At 50.2% G+C, this 17,775-nt stretch overlaps 7 protein-coding genes across 8 annotated transcripts; 4 read left to right on the plus strand and 3 right to left on the minus strand.

Moving 5' to 3' along the window:
* Window positions 1-1,143: 1,143 nt before the first annotated feature.
* Window positions 1,144-2,635, minus strand: PV06_07223 (NADH-cytochrome b5 reductase 1). The gene is made up of 2 exons (XM_016408427.1): window positions 2,267-2,635; window positions 1,144-2,210 (listed from the first exon to the last, which is right to left on the minus strand). Exons 1-2 carry the CDS (start codon window positions 2,346-2,348, stop codon window positions 1,429-1,431), a joined length of 864 nt encoding a protein of 287 aa, XP_016261907.1. The 5' UTR covers window positions 2,349-2,635; the 3' UTR covers window positions 1,144-1,428.
* A 116-nt stretch (window positions 2,636-2,751) lies between these two features.
* On the plus strand, window positions 2,752-3,816 carry PV06_07224 (uncharacterized protein). The gene is made up of 2 exons (XM_016408428.1): window positions 2,752-3,148; window positions 3,213-3,816. The coding sequence occupies exons 1-2, from the start codon at window positions 3,025-3,027 to the stop codon at window positions 3,746-3,748; spliced, it is 660 nt and encodes a 219-aa protein (XP_016261908.1). The 5' UTR covers window positions 2,752-3,024; the 3' UTR covers window positions 3,749-3,816.
* PV06_07225 (uncharacterized protein) lies at window positions 3,158-4,947 on the minus strand. The gene has a single exon (XM_016408429.1). The coding sequence runs from the start codon at window positions 4,873-4,875 to the stop codon at window positions 3,859-3,861; it is 1,017 nt and encodes a 338-aa protein (XP_016261909.1). The 5' UTR covers window positions 4,876-4,947; the 3' UTR covers window positions 3,158-3,858.
* Window positions 4,948-5,122: 175 nt separating this feature from the next.
* PV06_07226 (arginine-tRNA ligase) lies at window positions 5,123-7,991 on the plus strand. Its single transcript, XM_016408430.1, has one exon. It carries the CDS (start codon window positions 5,341-5,343, stop codon window positions 7,252-7,254), a length of 1,914 nt encoding a protein of 637 aa, XP_016261910.1. The 5' UTR covers window positions 5,123-5,340; the 3' UTR covers window positions 7,255-7,991.
* Window positions 7,992-8,457: 466 nt separating this feature from the next.
* Window positions 8,458-12,408, plus strand: PV06_07227 (uncharacterized protein). Its single transcript, XM_016408431.1, has one exon. It carries the CDS (start codon window positions 9,602-9,604, stop codon window positions 11,582-11,584), a length of 1,983 nt encoding a protein of 660 aa, XP_016261911.1. The 5' UTR covers window positions 8,458-9,601; the 3' UTR covers window positions 11,585-12,408.
* A 289-nt stretch (window positions 12,409-12,697) lies between these two features.
* PV06_07228 (dimethyladenosine transferase) lies at window positions 12,698-14,319 on the minus strand. The gene has a single exon (XM_016408432.1). It carries the CDS (start codon window positions 14,205-14,207, stop codon window positions 13,029-13,031), a length of 1,179 nt encoding a protein of 392 aa, XP_016261912.1. The 5' UTR covers window positions 14,208-14,319; the 3' UTR covers window positions 12,698-13,028.
* Window positions 14,320-14,440: 121 nt separating this feature from the next.
* PV06_07229 lies at window positions 14,441-17,684 on the plus strand. 2 transcript variants are annotated; one of them, XM_016408434.1, is made up of 3 exons: window positions 14,441-14,930; window positions 15,011-17,356; window positions 17,414-17,684. In XM_016408434.1, exons 2-3 carry the CDS (start codon window positions 15,275-15,277, stop codon window positions 17,570-17,572), a joined length of 2,241 nt encoding a protein of 746 aa, XP_016261914.1. In that variant the 5' UTR covers window positions 14,441-14,930; window positions 15,011-15,274; the 3' UTR covers window positions 17,573-17,684. The 2 variants fall into 2 exon arrangements, with proteins under 2 accessions (XP_016261914.1, XP_016261913.1); XM_016408433.1 differs by having other exon boundaries at window positions 15,043-17,356.
* Window positions 17,685-17,775: the final 91 nt, after the last annotated feature.

The raw sequence follows: 17,775 nt of genomic DNA on the forward strand, positions 1-17,775 counted from the left end.
TTTTGATTGCAAGATCAAGGATTGTTGTAAGCCACGATAACGATCAGCCAGTCTGGATCTTGGTATGAGGTCATTCTCCACGAAATTGAGCCTCAGGGGTCAAGGATTTTCGGAAGAGGAAGATCAATCCTCCGGTTAACGATCATCACCACAGCCACCGACAAGCATCAGGAACTGTGGTATGTTGAATGAGACTTGAACACTGGTCTCTGTGATATTCTCACAACATGTCCAGAAATGCCAAAGCTGGGAAAGTCGGAGTCATAGTGCCATACAGTAGCTTTGTAGTTGTGGGGTTGACATTTACACCAGTCGTAGTCGTGGGGAGAGTATGTAGTATACAAATATATGCCCCTGGGGTCCGGGGAACTTCTTTTTTTTAACACAAGAATCATGTTCATATGTCTCCAAGAGAGAGAACGAGCTTCAGTGGTTTCCGTATTTGCTTGGGAAGTCCAACACAGCTCCAAATTCAAGGACTTTGATGAGTGAAGGCGAATGTGAAGGGCATCAGCCATCCGTACTCAACCCGGGAACATCGTCACATTCACCACCTTCACTACCGCCAGAAAAGGGGACAAAATTAGGAAAAATATATCTCGAGAAACAAAAAGTTTGGAGGTTCGAACCCAGGCTCTTTCTAATACTTATCCCGACTATGAACCCCCTTCACAACCTCTTTTTGTATAGTAGAGATTTGCTACAGTGGTCATGGAAACCCTGCCGACTCCCAAGTTTAATCCACTAAAGCAGGGTTTCCAAGGATAAGCCCAACCTCCAAACCAATTAGGACAAAGTCGCGCTTTTCGACGCGGTGAGTCTGTCTTAGTGGCCATCAAGGCGGTCCCTTTGTTGAAGTAAATTTTACTGGAATAACCATATGTACCCCTACAATACGAGGGTCCTTCACTACCTTGCAGAGCAGGTCTCCACTCGATCACCAAGTGGGATACCACCCGAAGGTCCCTAGGTAGGTGACTGATTGAAAAATGTGTAGGACTGTTTTCGGTAACGAGAAAAAGGTACGGCCTCTAAACGCTCGGCCAGAGTTGTCCAGGGGTTTGGCAGCCTCGTCGGACGATTAGTCAGGAAAAATACCATGCTCCAAGCAACCAGGGAAATGAAAGATTATGCCTGGGAAAATATCACTTCTGACATCGATCTGATTGTGCACTATGAGTACAACTCTTCTCACTTTCATTTTTTTGGTCTCGAGGTTTATCTATTCAGTTGGAATTGCAGAGGAGCAATCATCACCAACCCGGAATTGCCACCGCGCACATTGTCTAAGGTGTAGAGTATTGACAGTTGCAATGCAGTGTCTTTAATGCTCAGTAATGCTCAGCGTACCATCAAAATGTCCCCCAGATGGTATGATGTGTCAAATCTCTTCTCCTGCCGACACAGAAATCTCTTTGAACCACCCATTTAGAAGCAGAAAACTTGATCCTCAAGCTTGCTAACAGGCCGAGCCTTTTGGTATCCGAGACTCTCTGTTGCCTTCTTCAATGCACTGACCATAGGCGGTGGACCACAGATCAAGATCTTGATGTCTGACGCCGGGGCAGGTAGTTTCTCCTTGATCATATCTGCAGTCACAAAGCCAACACCGCCGGTCCAACCTGCAGGTGGGTTGTTCAAGACATAGTGGACGCTGAAATCTGGGTCTTCCTTGTGGAGCGCATCCAGTTGCTCTTTCAGAAGGATGTCATCAGGGTTGACGTTGGCGAAGATCAAGTCAACTTTGGTGCGGTCGTTGCCTCCGTTCCTGGGTCGTCCACGGTTGATGGCTCGGATGATCTGCAGCATGGGAGTGATGCCCGTACCTCCAGCAATCATGCCAATGTGTCTGCAGAGATTCGGCTGATAAACCATGGCTCCCTTGGGTCCACGAACCTTCATGGTGTCTCCAACCTTGAGTGTGGTCATATGCGCACTGATATTGCCTTGAGGGTATGCCTTGATCAATAATTCGAACCAACCCTTGTCCTCATCTGAAGAGATGGGAGTGTACGAACGGACCACCTCTTTCTCTGCACCTTTGGGCGTGGCCGCAAGAGACATGTGCTGTCCGATGGGCAAGCCGAGAATGTCGGTAGGCTTGGGAAGAGCGAAGCGGTAGATTGCGACATTGTGAGATGTCTTCTTGATGTCGACAAGAGGGAACTCCTGGAAGGCGTCTGGCTTGAGGATCTTTCGCGATGAGGATGCTGTTGACGATGTGAGCGGAGAAGTGTCAGGCCACTTGACCTTCACAGCTACTTACCTCCACCTGCAAGGAATTTGTAGCCCACGAATACTGCAGCGAGTGCAGCAGCAATTGCTGCTGCGACCGGAACCCAAGACATACCGGGATGTTATCTGGCTAACCGTACGTAGAGCAGAAACGTCGATGGCTGCTTAGGGTACCGTGGAAGCAGTGAGAAGGAAGGACAACGGCGGCGGTGAGGTTGAAGTCTTCCGGTTGAGAAATCGGGGGTGGTGTTTAACCCCGAGTTTCTACTTGATCGACCTGGGATTCACTCTACAAAGCGCGCCTCAGCCAACACCACCAACTCTGGGAGGTCAAGATGTAGATGTTAGAGAAACAAAAAATTAACGATGCGAGTATCGGAATTTGGGGATCACGGCGAAGAACGGAGACCTCAACACTCACAAAGTCTGGTAAATATTTTTGCCCGAAGAAACTACTAACGTGGGGCCAACCGGGGGGGCATTGTACTGCGTTGCTTTGTCCAACCCCTCCACGCCCTTCTCTCGCCCCCGTACCGGCGCCGGGATCAGAACAACACTTCGGCCAGGTTCATTCTCTCTTTTCCCAATACAAACTCCCCGGGATCTCGTGTTCACTTCTGGTCAATGGGTGCGGGGCCATTCCGTCGTTCGGAAAGTGAATACACGAAAAAGTCACGGACAACTCCTGGGTCATGAGCCAATTGTGTGTGGTATTTTCCCCAGCTTTGGTCAATCAATCCGGCGAGCATTACCTGTTCCTGATAAGCATCGGCCTCCAGGGTGCGAATCATGGCTCCAGATGAAGCTCTGGCCTCAACCCCATTCCCCCTGACAGCGCTTGACCGGGAGATATTGTCTATGAGCGATGACGACTTTCACCCACACACCTGGGAAGAACTGAAACAGATCATTGGTATGATTGGCATAATATCTTTTTCATACTCTACGAGGACGCCATCACGTCTAACTGAACTTAGCTGAAAATAATCTAAGCCTCTTCAAAAGATGGCCTTCAGATCTGAGACGGTACATCAAGTGGTCTGCTGAGACCAAGGCAGCTTATGGCACAATCCCAAACTTCATAATGAGGGAGAGGCTCAAATGGGCGCCGTTACCTTCGTCGACTGCTCAGACTGGCCCATTATTTGCCATCGAGAGTCCCATCCCATTTGCTCATGAAGCAGATTACAAGATCCTGGTCAACGACTGGCCATATGGTCTAGCTAAGGGCATTCGACACATTATCGTCTGGCTGAAGGTCAGGCTAGAGTCTGAATCCACCCGTGGTGACATGACGCCAAAATCTAGACAGCAGGTGGAGGACTTCATACAAACCAGGTTTGTTGATCGAGTGAATGATCTACCAGGTCCAGCCGAGAAAGTCGTCTGGTTCAAGAACTGGACAGCCTTGCAATCTGTCCCGGGCATGGAGCATGTGCATGTGCTTGTGAGAGATATTCCAGACGACATCATTGAAGAATGGACCGGTGGCGTGGAACCACTAAATGTATAGACCTAGTGACTTTCAGCAAAGGATTCTGCAAGTAGAATAGAGAATCTGACGCCCTCCGGATAGGTTGCCTTTGGTGGGCACGCCTATGCTAGGAGGCCACCCTTTGCATATCATGGTGCCTTATTTCGGATCCTGTTCCAGATAGTGTCGATGATTTGAAAAACGGCGGTGACGGCTTTCAGCGTGCTCTCGTCAATTGACATAAATCCGTAGCGCTGCTGGATTTTATCAGGATGCCATCGTACTCGTTCGACCTTGATGGCATTGGTGAAGAGGTCTTCTGTCACTTCGTCTGGATCAAGGTTTGCTGTCCCTTTCTTGATGAACCGCTCCACTTCATCTCCATTTACATCTTTGCGTTTGCCAGACTCCACGGGCCATGCAATTTTATTGCGAAGAAACATTTGCTCAGCATCATCCTCTGATGTTGGGCGATTCTGTGCTAATGAGTGCATCTCATCCCATCTTTTTAAATAGTCCTGCCACAAAGCTTGCCATCGCTTTTGATCTTTCCGTTTCTGGCCGCGCCGGAGGCTTGCTTCGATTTGGGAGTCGAAAGCAAAATCATGATGGGGCGATTGTTGATGTGTCCGCTGCCTAGCCTCTTCTTCACGTATCTTTTGCTTTTCTTGTTCTCGTTGTCGTCTGTTCTCTTGCTTGGCCGCTTCTATGCCTTCCCAGCTCTTCTCCCACATCTTTCTCCGAACAAACTGCGCATATTCTTCATCAGTCATGCGCTCCAGCTCGCCTGTTTCTTCGTCTTCGTAGGTATTACGGTAATTGTGGATAGGCTGTCCATAGACTCCTTCCCAAAAGGCCGCACCCTCATCGTCTCCAAGAGCATCAAAAAGTGACTCGCGAAATGCTTGATCGGAAGGCAAGTTGGACGACGACTGATGGTGGGAAGGTGGTGAATCAGGTCTGTGCCTGGAAGACCGATGGCGCTTTCGGCTTCTGTGTGATGAATCGTGCGGGCTCCTACGCTTGTGTCTTCTCAGATCACCATCGTCACCAGATTCATCGTCCCTGGCCGACTTGAATCGAAATCGCTTCGACCGGTGCTCGTGGTGTGCGTTGTCATTGTGCATCGTCTCAGGCTCTCCCGATGCCTTAGACTCTTCAGACATGGTGCGACCAAGCCGCCAGGTATATCACCTGAACAGTGATGACCCCGGAGAATGCTGCATTGATGTCTTTGGGGGAGGGAAACGCTTCGAGCGCACTAATCTACGAATAGTGTCGAACAATGACACAATTTGGGATAAGGCTGACTGGAGAAATGTTGTTCCGTATCCGTTATGCCAAGATATCAACTTTTCAATTGGCTCAAGGGCGTTTCGCCTTGAAGAAGATGTGACTCTACAAAAAGAATGCCCTTGTGTCTGTCTCGTTTTCGCTCAGTCCATTCTCGCAAGACCTCTGACTATCTCCTCTCACTCCAACCGACTGCTAGATCTCACTTCCGAAACTACCATAGAGCAGCCACTTTCAATTCTTGTGGGTCACATCGCAGTACAGCCTGGAATATCGTTACAGACCTCAGACCTCACCATCGACAAAGATTTTCCCTATCTGCTGTTTCAAGGTCCACCATGGCTTCAGGACTAAGTGATAAGATAACTTCACTCTCTATAGAAGAGATGGCCAAGGCCAAGAATCCCGTCGACTTCTACCGACAGCATATCGCCGAGAGGATAGCTCCGATTGTAAATCGCAAAGATACTGAACTTGTTCCTTTGTTGCAATGGACCGCTACGCTAGATAAGGGGGACTTAATGTTGCCGGTCGCCGCCCTCCGTGTCAAAGGCAAACCACCCCAGGATCTGGCCAAGGAGATAGCCGAAGCATACCCCCAGTCGGAAGACACGCTTGCCACGGCGACCCAGGCTGGTCCTTTCGTTCAATTCTTCTTCAAGCCCGAGCACCTGATCAAGACCGTTATCCCCGAAATCCTCCACACTAAGAACGCGTACGGTACCAATCCCGCTTCTGGTTTGAAAGATCCATCAGATCCCTCAAAAGGGCAAAAGCGAGTCGTTATCGAATTTTCTTCACCAAACATCGCCAAAGAGTTCCATGCAGGTCATCTTCGAAGTACGATCATTGGAGGCTTCCTTGCCAAGCTTTACAAGATTATGGGCTGGGAGGTAATCAGGATGAATTATCTTGGAGATTGGGGAAAGCAGTATGGGCTCTTGGCTAACGGTTTCAAGCAATTTGGAAGCCAAGAAGAGTTGGACAAAAATTCAATCCAGCACCTCTTCCATGTCTATGTCAAGATCAGTAAGATCAAGAGCGAGCAAGATGAGCCCATCAATGCTCTCAAGAAGGAGATTAAGGAAAGGAAGCTCAAGGGGGAGGATGTAACGGCTCTGGAGGAGAAACTTGCGCCATTGGTTGAAGCCAGTGAGGACGAAAAAGCTCGAAAATACTTCAAAAGTATGGAAGATGGAGATCCGGAAGCCCTCGCATTATGGCAACAATTCCGCGATATGAGCATTGAGAAATATCAGAGGACGTATGCACGACTCAACATTGAATTTGACGTATACTCTGGTGAATCACAGGTAAAGGCCGAAAATATCAAAAAGGTTCTTGATAACCTGCTGGCAAAGAAGATTGCTGAGGAGTCTGACGGTGCACTTTTGATCGATTTTGCCAAACACGGAGCAAAGAAACTGAACAAAGCGATTATCGTTCGACGAGACGGAACGCCATTGTATCTGACTCGGGATTTGGCTGCTATCCTAGAAAGAAGCGACAAGTACCACTTCGACAAGATGATATACGTGATAGCTGACCAACAAAATGAGCACGTGGCTCAGCTTTTCAAGACCACAGAGATCAGTGGCCATAAAGAAATCGCCGATAAATGTGAACACATTTCTTTCGGAATGGTCAAGGGTATGAGCACTCGACGAGGTACAGTCAAATTCCTAGACGACATCATCCAAACAGTCAAAGAGACCATGCTTGAAGTGATGCAGAAGAACGAGAAGAAGTATGAGCAATTGGACGACCCTGACGCTGTGGCTGATATCTTGGCCATCACCGCAATCATGGTGCAAGACTTGACTGGCAAGGTTCGCAATGGGTACGAGTTCAATATCAATCAGATGACTGCCTTCGAAGGAGATACTGGCCCATACTTGCAATACGCGCACGCGCGACTATGCTCAATCGAACGCAAAGCCAACGCGGACATAAGTGGCTTGAGTTCTGCCGACTTGTCGCTGCTACAGGAAGTCCATGCTATCAATCTTACCCGGTCGTTGGCACAGTATCCTGACGTAGTTCTGAACACGCTCAAGACACGCGAACCTGCAACGCTACTGACCTATCTCTTCAAAATGGCCCATGCACTGAGTTCAAGTTATGATCATCTGCAGGTTGTGGGCAGCGAGCCCGAGCTACAAAAGGCTCGATTGGCCCTGTACGAGGCTGCCCGGCAGGTTTTGTGGAATGGCATGACCTTGATCGGCCTGAGCCCCGTACAGCGAATGTAATACCCTAGCTGTCGATATGCACGCGAAGGAAGACTCGTGTTGGACATGCCTCTCTAGATCAGTCGAGCGGAGTTATTCGGGATTTTATTGCTGCAGAGGGTGGCTTGCGCTTACTATCTTTCGGAAATGGGGTTCCAGACTCTCGAAGGGAAACAAAGCGACCAGGGTCCTAATGCAGGGTATGAATGAGGAAGGATCAGGTATGTCGGAGCTATGGGGGAACTGCTGCGGTGGACTTCCGGGCTCTCAGCCGAGGAGCCATGTTGCTAAGCAGGTCGAGCAGAGGATCGATTTCTTGTTCTCTCACACGCTGATGTATGTTCATGCAACTGTCCAGGCTAAGAGGTGCTAGTCAGGGCAGGGCCTGGTACTAACGTCACAGTGCGTTGGGCAGCGATGGCACTCAGAGATTCTGTCAACAATGTTTAGCTGGAAGTGTTCGTGTGCTCTATACACCGAGTAGTATCTAGGGAGTTTGAGGATGATTCCGAAGAGTTTCAGGCTGATATGGTCATCGATGCGAAAGGGTTTCTGACTGGATGAAGTCTCGTTGGCTGATATGCTCGGGGGTCAGTCATCCCATCAGCCGGCAACACAGCATCAAGTGTCCATTGTGTAACATAGACCTAGCATAGATTTGACGCGGACCATCGAGGGGCAATTGCTATCGGCATTGCCTTCTGCAGACTGGCTCCCCGCGTTCGTATTCAGCCAACTGCTTGCTGGCAAACATGCTGTCGTATCACACTACCATCCCTGGCGGGACACACTCCACGTTTCGTGACACCTGGAGGACGCTCAACGGCCATGGCTCATTATGATCATGCAGATATCATCACAGCGTCAAACCCTGATCATCGTGGGCGAGCGATAGGTGGCCGAGTTCTGGAGAGGGAGTGCTGACGTTGCGATATGAGGAGGCGAGAGGCACAAGCCAGACGGATGCGAAGGTTGTGTTGACGAGCTCGTGGTCACCTCGAGTGGCAATGGCTATTCGCAGAGAGGAGTTGTGCACAGCGATAGAGCGTCTGCAAGTGCCTCCAAGTGCCTACAAATTCTCGCTCGTCGGGCTTCAATTGGCCTATATCGACCATTCACAAGACAGCGAGCAACACCAACCCGCACATCACGCAACTAATACGACACCGGTTGGCTTTGGCACATTCTGCTCACACGCAGTGATCAGCATTCGCCAATGCCACTGCTGCTGGCAGCAGCCTAGAAGACACGATACCCCTGCCTGCAGCACTCTGCTGCTGCCTCCGGCTTCTGTTCGTCATATTGCAGCCAAACAGGCAGAGACTGCTCACAACTTTCCCTCGCCGTTCGTCTCGTCTCGTCTCATTGCTCCCTCCGCGTCGCCTGCCTGGTAGCCAGGGTGTGGTGGGGTTGAAGAGGATGACTCGTTGCCAACGGTCAAAAAGAAATCCATCTACTCGTACAGGTGCATTGGACTCTTCTCCCCTTCTTCCTCCACTCACTCCATCTTTTCATCGTCTCTACTGACATTTTCGAGTGAGAACTGCTGTTCTTCCACTACTTGTTGTTCCTTTGACGTACATCTCTGCGGCCTTCCTTCGTTTCGGCACACGCACTCTCGGCGAGCAAATCAAGACTGCACACGACTACGACGTCAGCCAAAACGAACCTGGGATTGTGTCGGACCTCTTTTCGCGCATACTCCGCAGCCATACAACTATACAGACTGGGCGTACAACGCTGCGCATCAGCGGCTTGGTGCAGTATTTCTACAAACATATTGGCACAACACTTGGGAGGTGAAACATAGCTGCGGCAATACCAAGCTGAGGCCGTTCAGTCCACCCAGTAAACCCTCCGAGGTCTGGGTGACCAAGTTGGCCGAGGGAATCGAAATGGCATCCCTTCAGGACGAGTCGGACTGAAGAGTTAAGACCAAACCACACGAGACAAGTCAATTTTGACTCACCGCGCCAGTTCCATTCACGGAATGTCAAAGGTTTTAAAGAACGTTACCTGCAGAAAGTGTCTGAGAAAACAGGAAACACTCAAAAACCAACAACCGAACAATTGAATAACTTTCGCCCCACGAAACAGTGCGGAACGAGCCTCCAGCCACGACCCGCGCCTAAGAGTTGGCTTATCCTTGCGGCCAAGGGGAGAGAAACACGGGCTCTCCTCGCTTATTAGTCGATCAAGTACTTGGTGACCAGGTTTTGGAGGCCCTCCTTAAGTCACTCCACCCAGAACGATCGGCCTCCTCTACACTCTACGAGTAGCACTCAGGACGACATTCCTGACCAGACATCACTACAAATAGCATTAACCTCCTCCCACTCAAATACAACCATCTTTCACCACCGCGTCCATGCCAGATATTGAACGGCGCCGTCCTCGAGTAGCCACAGTTGAGGATTGGGACGAAGAAGCTCAGACAACCCTCCCTGGCTCTCGAACTTCTGCCAATGTTGCCATTAAACGATCCCAACAAGAGTTGAGTGCTCTGCAAGAGCAGAAATCATCTCACGATGGTTTCGACTCAGGATACGTTAGTCGAGCCGACACCTTGGTCAGCGAGTCTTCTACTCTCTCACGGCGCAAGATGCCAGAACTGAAGCTCGACACGGCTGCCGTCCCAGAAAGGGCACGGCAACCTTATCATGTACCTTTCTCAGCACCTGGTAAACCTGTATCACGTCGCAAGTCTGGATCTCACAGCAAAGAGGTTCCTGTAGACCAGCTTCGGCCCGCCAAAGCCAAGTCATTCGTGCACCAGCCCGGCGCCTGCTGGGTGTGTGACCAATATGGCAAGCATATTGATATAAAGCAAGAGATGTCTCGGGCGTCAAGCGTGGCTCCTCCGCCACCTTCTTCAAAGACAACCAGGCAGACTGCGCCGCGAAGCGCAAAGGATGACGACGCTCTACCTGTTAGATCAAGACGCGTCTCTACGTCCAGGCAACCAAGGCCGCTGAGCATGATGCCCCAAGCAATTCCCCTTCAGTACATGAGCTATGGTCCGCCTGTCGCTACATCTGGCTGGGGCACACCAATCACGCCCTCTATCCCTTATAATTCCGTCCCATATGCATACCCTCCGCCATCGCCCATGCCTGGCACCTCCTTTGCTCCCTTCCCGCAAATGCCACCCTATATGGACGTTGCACCTCCTTCGGAACCCCATTCAGCCAGAGCAAGTCGTCGCTCGAGTCCAGCCCGAAGATCATCTACGTACGGAGACCCAGTAATCAGGCAGACCTACGCTGATACTGGCACGACTAATCTGGAGAAGGTCTCCTCAAAGGAGAACCGACCAGTACTGACTTCTCGGAGATCAAGCCGAGTTATGGACGAAGATCGAATCAGTATGCCGCCACCGCCTCCACCGCCTCCGCAACCGAAGCCCCAACCGTCTGAGGTTGTTCTTGTGCGCCGGCCTAGCGCTCGGAGGTCTAAAACATACCACCCTACAGAAGCTCCTCTGAGGGAGCGCTTTTACGAACCAGACGACGATTTTGACGTTCCAGACTCTCGACCACCTCTTTCACCCATGAGGTCACGGCGAGAGTCTCACTCCCCATCTCGACCTCCGACTTCATATAGGGGCCCTTCGAATATCGAGGCCCGCGATCGGCCTGGTCTTCCCAGAAAGTCCGTGTCGTACTCTACACCGACAGCCACCACAAAGGTTGCTTCCAGCAAGGCCGGTGCAACTCCTCGTCGAACTACAATGCCATCATCCATTATACCCCTTGAGCAGAAAGAACTTGAGGCCGAACAATACCAAAATAGAAGGAGTAAGACCTCAAGTGAATTGACTGCCGAGGCTCTTCGAGATCTGAACAAACGAAACTCGAGCTCAAGATCTGAGACTGGTAGTAGCTATAGCCATAAAAGCCACCAGTCTTCGTCAAAGGACTCCTCGGGCCGTGGTAGAAGCCACACAAGCGGGACGAGAACTAGCATCACTCTTCCTGGAGGCCTCAACATAGGCATTCCAACTGATTACATGGACAAGGAGGGTCGGCCACTCAGCATCAGCGTTGGCGGTCTTGTCCTGTCGGTGGGCACCGAGGGTAAGGAGGTGCCTAGGGTGAGAGAACAAAAAAGGATTGAAAGGGCACCAAGTGAGGCTAGTCGCGCATCTCGTAAGAGCATGTCCAGCAACATGTCTAGTCGGGATCCAGTTCATCCCTCGCGGCGACTTTCTCATATTGAAGACCGCGTCCCAAGCTTGAAATCAAGCGCACAGCCCAGTCGGGCTCCAAGCGTCAATGGCCGTGGCTATGATTACCGACGGCAGAGTGTTGACTATGGCAAGAACATTGACGATGCCGTTTATGGAGCATGACCTTGAGAGGTGCAAATGCAGTGCTCGCATCTCAAAATCCTTTACATTGCTGTAGTCTCATTATGGGCGGTTATCTCTTTGTCTTGCTTTTTTTGCTTTTCTGACTTGTCGTTTTCCTATAACGAGGGCCTCATCTCCTTTCGAGTTGGGGGACAACGCATGCGATGACCTATGAATATGATAGTCTCCTATGTTCTTACTGTGTGTACTGTTCTACTGGATGATGGCCTTTTTTTTCAACACGGCCCAATCGTCTACACATTTCGGGCATGGAATGATTTGTTTTGCGGAATTCTTCTTCAATTTCTTCCCTAAAAGCAGATGCGCCTACAAAAGCTCACGACACCAAAAAGAGTCAAGGGTGGACATCGAGAGTACCCAAAAGTTGGGGCCGGCAGAACTGCTTGAAAGTTTTCTTATTGAACATTTTGTTGAAGATGTTTATGACATTCTGGTTGCCTCCGAGGAAGTTAAGATGCCTCGTCATGTTGTTGTTTTGAAGCTTCAGCAAACAAGCAAGCGAGCAAGCGAAGGAAACGAACAAGCCTTGAAATTGTCTTGGGAAAATAAGAATTTCCTCCGTACTTGATCTCGACGAGACCACTCCTTTTTTTTTGTGTATGTACCTTGCACTGATTTTGTTTCTTTTTGTTGGTTTTGAGATTACCTTATACTCTTATCGTATCCCGTTTTTCTTTGGAAAGTGACCAGAGATTGAGATGATGATGATGATGATGGTCGATGATACCTTTCTTGAGAGGATTGGGGGAATCGTCGAGATTTGAGACTCGACCGACCATGCTGGTTTCATGGTTTGAGTTGGGGGATTCCTCCAGGGTGGAGAGAAAGGATCTTGTGCATGGGGCACAAAGACATGAGTGTCTCTGGCAATCTGCTGCTGCTGCTGCTGTCGGCACGATGGATATGTTGGAACGAGACCAGGTTAGGTATCTTGATGTACGGACAGTCTCTCTTCTGGTGGTGGACGACCTGAAGACTCCAAGGGAAGTTATCTGGCTCACCATTGCCGCGATGGATGGATGGCCATCATAAAAAGGTCGACATATTAGGTATCGATAGGTCAAGAAGAAGCAAAAGATTGAAAAATACTCAAAAGATTCCAGATCTCCTTCAAAAAAAAGTCCCTGGTTTAATGAAGTCTTATTGAAATCATCAGCGCTGCTAATCCATACATGGACTGAAAAGTAATTGAAGAAATGCTTTTGTTTGTTTGTTTTTTCCACATCTACCTGGCAAAATAGTCCTCTTCCTTGGTGATGAAGTGGGGGTATCAAAGAAGTTACATATCACATCGTAACACGTCGTAAAGAAATTCTCTCAAAGTGATGTATGGTCATCATAGTCGTCGTCATCATCATCATCAAGTCTCGCGAGAATCGAGCGTCAACCAAATATAGTGACATCCTTCTTCGTGATCCTCAAATCACCGAAAATGAATCCCTTCCAGATTGAAATGGTATAACAGCTTGAGAAAATCTCCTTCGTCGCACATCCTGGCTCTCTTGTCGGCAAGTTGAGTCTTGTCTTCGAGGACCGATCGTATCTTTTCGCGTACCAGTTCGGCAACTTTGCCTCTCCTTTTCCTACCGGCTCCCCTTGACGTCTTGATGGCCGCCTGTTGCTGTTGCTGCTGCTTGAAAAATTCCGGAAGGTCATCGTCGTCACCGTCTACATCCATGAATCCGTCCCATTCTTCCTCGGCCTCGTCATCGTTAGCGGTCGTATTCTCCACGTCCGTCATTGGTGTCGAGTCGTCCGCAGGGCCGTCTTCAAGTGGAACATCATTCTGCGCACACCACGTTCTGTAATTCGCCTCGAGGGCGTTCATTATGCTCGTGGTGCCCAAAAAGTTGGCTCGGAGGATCTTGTTCTTGCGCACAAAGCAGATCCGTAACAAGCCGTCCCATTCTTCGTACGATATGTTGGGCCTGGGGTTCTTGGGCACGAGGCGGACGACGCTGCTCTCCACGGCCGGCGGAGGCTTGAAGTTGTTCTTGCCCACTTTCATTATGTGGTCGATCTTGGCCCACATCTGAGCGTTCACGCTGAGCCGCGAGTAGAGTTTGTCGCCCGGTTTGGCGAACAGGCGGAGAGCGAACTCGCGCTGGAACATGAGGATGCAGACTCTCGGTGAGGGCATGGTAGCGAGCAGTTTAAAGACGAGAGGACTCGAGATTTGGTAGGGCGTGTTGCTTATGCAGACGTCGAAGTAGGGGAGGGGGTCGGTCTTGATCACGTCGCCCAGGATCACGTCGAGACGGCGACCCAGCGTCGTACCCTGGACTCGTTTCGTCACTTCGGCTGCCATGCGAGGGTCGAGTTCGATTGCTATGCACTTTTTCGCCTTTTCCAGAATCTTGACCGTGAGGTTACCACTACCCGGGCCGACTTCGAGAACGGTGTCGGATTGCTTGAGGTCGGCTTTGTCGACGATGGCCTGGGCTACGCCGGGGTTCTTGAGGACGTGCTGACCGAGGTCTGTGTTCATTTTGAAGATTGCATTGGATTGACCGGACGAGGGGTTGGCGTTGGCACCACCGGGTTTGTTGTAGGGTGAGGAAGAGGAAGCGGACGGCCGCTTTTTGTGTTGGGCTTTTGGCATGTTGGCAAGGTTTTGAGGGTTCGGGTGCTATGTGAGACAGGAGTAAGCGTATATGAGAACCGAAAAGGCAAGTGAAGGCAGAAGACGATGTCGAGGAGAAGAGAGTGAAGTGTTTGCGTGCGATCGAATTCACAACTCGCGCATGTTCAAAAGTCGTATGACTTTTTTTTTGTCTTTGGAGAAACAGCGTAAAGTGTGGGGAAAATCTGCCTGCGTTTCGGCGACTTCAATCACTTTCCTGACTTGCGAGTGTTTTGTATTGATATTTTTCCATAGCGATTTGGCGAAGCCTCTCGAGGCAATAAAGCGCTTGTTGACCCTCCTTCAATATCGTATCGTCGTCAAAACATCCAAGAAGATGGCATCGCGACGGGATTTCTTGAGCCAGCAGGCCCCCGAAAATTATGTCGCTGGTCTAGGTCGAGGCGCGACTGGATTTACCACACGATCTGATCTCGGTCCCGCTAGAGAAGGCCCCAGTGCAGAGCAGATACAGGAAGCGCTTGCTAAGAGAGCAGCACAACTGGGCGCTGCGCCTCCTACCGCTTATGGAGCCGCGGGAAAGAAGCCGGACGAGCCAGAGGAGGACGACGAACGATTTCAGGATCCTGACAACGAGACTGGCCTGTTCGCCTTCGGGCAGTACGATAGAGATGATGACGAGGCGGATAGAATATACCAGGAAGTAGAGGAGAAGATGGAAAGACGGCGGAAAGCCCAAAGGTTAGTACACTCTTTACCCCCAACCCTTGCCCTCTGTCAGAGAAGCCTGTGGTTTATCTTTTCCACTCCTGGGTGAGCAGATTACCGACATAACTCCTTCGCGGTCCTCTAGGGAAGCACGAGAACGAGAAGAGATCGAAGAGTACAATCGAAAGAACCCAAAGATAGCAGAACAGTTTGCAGACCTCAAGAGACCACTCGCTGCGATAACCGACGAAGAGTGGGCCAATCTCCCTGATCCTGGCGACCTCACGGGCAAGAATCGAAGATCGAAACAGAACTTGAGACAGCGATTTTATGCCGTTCCAGACAGTGTGCTGGCTGGTGCGAGAGACTCAACGGAAATGCAGACGACTGTTGAAGATGACGGCGCAGAGAGTGCAGTGAGGGCCGACAATAAAGATGGGACGATGACAAATTTTGCTGCAATTGGTGTTGCGAGAGACAAAGTGCTCAAGGCTAGGTTGGATAGAGCAGCGCAAGCAGATGCTGGGACTGGGACAGCGACTGCAATCGACACCAAAGGCTACTTGACTAGTCTGAACACCGCAGAATTCAAGGCTTCGGAGTTGGCCGTAGGAGACGTCAAGCGAGTCAGAGTTCTGCTCGAGTCGGTCATCAAGACTAACCCCAAACATGCCCCTGGATGGATCGCCATTGCACGTTTGGATGAGTTGGCTGGAAAAATTGTTTCTGCCAGGAAATTGATCGCTCAAGGATGTGAGCAGTGTCCCAAGAGTGAGGATGCGTGGCTGGAAAATATTCGACTCAACGACAATCATAACGCGAAGATTATTGCTGCCAACGCTATCAAGAACAACGAACGATCAACGAGACTATGGATCGAAGCGATGAAACTAGAATCAGATCCTCGAGCCAAAAAGCGAGTATTACGGCAAGCCATCGATCACATTCCCCAGTCCGTTGCAATCTGGAAGGAAGCGGTGAATCTGGAAGAAGATCCTGAAGACGCCAAGTTGCTGCTTGCCAAAGCCACTGAGATTATCCCCCTTTCAGTCGAGCTATGGCTTGCTTTGGCACGTCTGGAAAGTCCTGAGGCTGCCCAGGCTGTGCTAAATAAAGCACGAAAAGCCGTGCCAACCAGTCACGAAATCTGGATCGCTGCAGCGCGGTTACAGGAGCAGATGGGCAATGCGAACAAGGTCAACATCATGAATCGTGCTGTCAAGGCTCTTGTCAAAGAAGGGGCTATGCTCAAGCGTGAAGAGTGGATCGCCGAAGCAGAGAAATGCGAAGGAGAGGGCGCCGTGCTCACCTGCGGTGCCATTATCCGAGAGACACTCGGTTATGGACTTGACGAGGACGACGACCGCAAAGAAATCTTCAAAGATGACGCCAAGGCTAGTATGGGCCGAGATCGGTTCGAGACTGCTCGCGCTATATATGCTTATGCACTCCGTATCTTTCCCACGAGCATGTCACTATGGATCGAGGCGGCAGACCTTGAAAGACATCATGGCACGAAGGAAGCGCTGTGGCAGGTTTTGGAGAAGGCAGTCGAAGCTTGCCCGACATCTACGAAGCTATGGTTGCAGCTTGCTCGGGAACAATGGTATGCAGGCAACGTCGACGACGCTCGCCGTGTCCTCGCGAGAGCTTTTAATCAAAACCCGAAATCCGAGGAAATTTGGCTGGCGGCGGTCAAGCTGGAAGCCGACGCAAAACAGGTCGACCAAGCCAGAGAATTACTTTCTACAGCAAGACAGCAAGCGTCGACGGAGCGTGTGTGGTACAAAAGTGCTGCATATGAGCGACAACTGGGCAATATTGACGTTGCTCTTGACCTGGTTCTTCAAGGTCTTACTTCCACCGTTGTCGACAAGAAAGAGACTCGATTTCCCCGTAGTGCGAAACTGTGGATGATCAAGGGTCAAATTTACGAAGACAAAGGTATGGTTCCGCAGGCGCGCGAAGCATATTCGCAAGGCACGAGAGCTTGTCCAAAGTCAGTGCCACTATGGCTTCTGGCAGCACGACTCGAGGTGAAGGCTGGCATCATCATCAAAGCTCGATCAGTGCTTGACCGGGCTAGACTGCAGAACCCAAAAAATCCTGAGCTTTGGGTGGAGAGTATCAGGATCGAATTGAATACCAAACCGCCGAACACTCAACAAGCGAAGACCTTGATGTCAAAGGCACTTCAAGAGTGTCCAAAGTCCGGCTTGCTGTTGTCGGAGAATATCTGGACACTCCAGCCTCGAACTCAGCGTAAGCCTTTGGCCCTAGAAGCCATCAAGGCTGTGGATAACGATGCTATACTCTTCGTAACGATTGCGCGAATCTTTTGGAGCGAACGACGCCTCGATAAAGCGATGAGTTGGTTCGAGAAAGCAATTGTATTGGATTCTGATCTTGGAGATACGTGGGCGTGGTATCTGAAGTTTCTCATGCAACATGGCACTGAGGTGAGTAGTCGTCACACTTGCGTGATTGGGGGTGACTTAAGACTGACAACAGCACAGGAGAAGCGAGAGGACGTCATCAACAAATGTATAGCAACGGAGCCGAAGCATGGAGAAGTTTGGCAGCGAGTTAGAAAGGACCCGAAGAATGCGTACTTGAGCACAAAAGAGGTGTTGATGGAAGTTACGAAGAAATTGGAAGCCAAAGACATTGCTTAGATTTTCCCCGGCCATGGTGGTTCGGCAGCCCGGACTTTATTCATGATCTTCTTGAATTTAATTAATTATGGACACGTCCACTACAATATGTTCATGTCAAAGGAAAATGAAATCTTGCAATCGATTCAGTCTTGTCCTGACAAGGCTGCAGTCATGTGATCAGGCTGAAGTCAAGTACAAGTCACGTGAACGTGCCCGCTCCT

The sequence above is a fragment of the Exophiala oligosperma genome, assembly GCF_000835515.1.
Source record: "Exophiala oligosperma strain CBS 72588 unplaced genomic scaffold supercont1.6, whole genome shotgun sequence".
NCBI lineage: Eukaryota > Fungi > Ascomycota > Eurotiomycetes > Chaetothyriales > Herpotrichiellaceae > Exophiala > Exophiala oligosperma.

Coding starts and splice junctions, on each gene's coding strand:
- PV06_07223 (XM_016408427.1), bottom strand. CDS start 2,348: ATGTCTTGGGTTCCGGTCGCAGCAGCAATTGCTGCTGCACTCGCTGCA. Junction 2,211..2,266: donor CAAATTCCTTGCAGGTGGAG/GTAAGTAGCTGT, acceptor CATCGTCAACAG/CATCCTCATCGCGAAAGATC.
- PV06_07224 (XM_016408428.1), top strand. CDS start 3,025: ATGGCTCCAGATGAAGCTCTGGCCTCAACCCCATTCCCCCTGACAGCG. Junction 3,149..3,212: donor AGAACTGAAACAGATCATTG/GTATGATTGGCA, acceptor AACTGAACTTAG/CTGAAAATAATCTAAGCCTC.
- PV06_07225 (XM_016408429.1), bottom strand. CDS start 4,875: ATGTCTGAAGAGTCTAAGGCATCGGGAGAGCCTGAGACGATGCACAAT.
- PV06_07226 (XM_016408430.1), top strand. CDS start 5,341: ATGGCTTCAGGACTAAGTGATAAGATAACTTCACTCTCTATAGAAGAG.
- PV06_07227 (XM_016408431.1), top strand. CDS start 9,602: ATGCCAGATATTGAACGGCGCCGTCCTCGAGTAGCCACAGTTGAGGAT.
- PV06_07228 (XM_016408432.1), bottom strand. CDS start 14,207: ATGCCAAAAGCCCAACACAAAAAGCGGCCGTCCGCTTCCTCTTCCTCA.
- PV06_07229 (XM_016408433.1), top strand. CDS start 14,566: ATGGCATCGCGACGGGATTTCTTGAGCCAGCAGGCCCCCGAAAATTAT. Junction 14,931..15,042: donor AGACGGCGGAAAGCCCAAAG/GTTAGTACACTC, acceptor GCGGTCCTCTAG/GGAAGCACGAGAACGAGAAG. Junction 17,357..17,413: donor TCATGCAACATGGCACTGAG/GTGAGTAGTCGT, acceptor ACAACAGCACAG/GAGAAGCGAGAGGACGTCAT.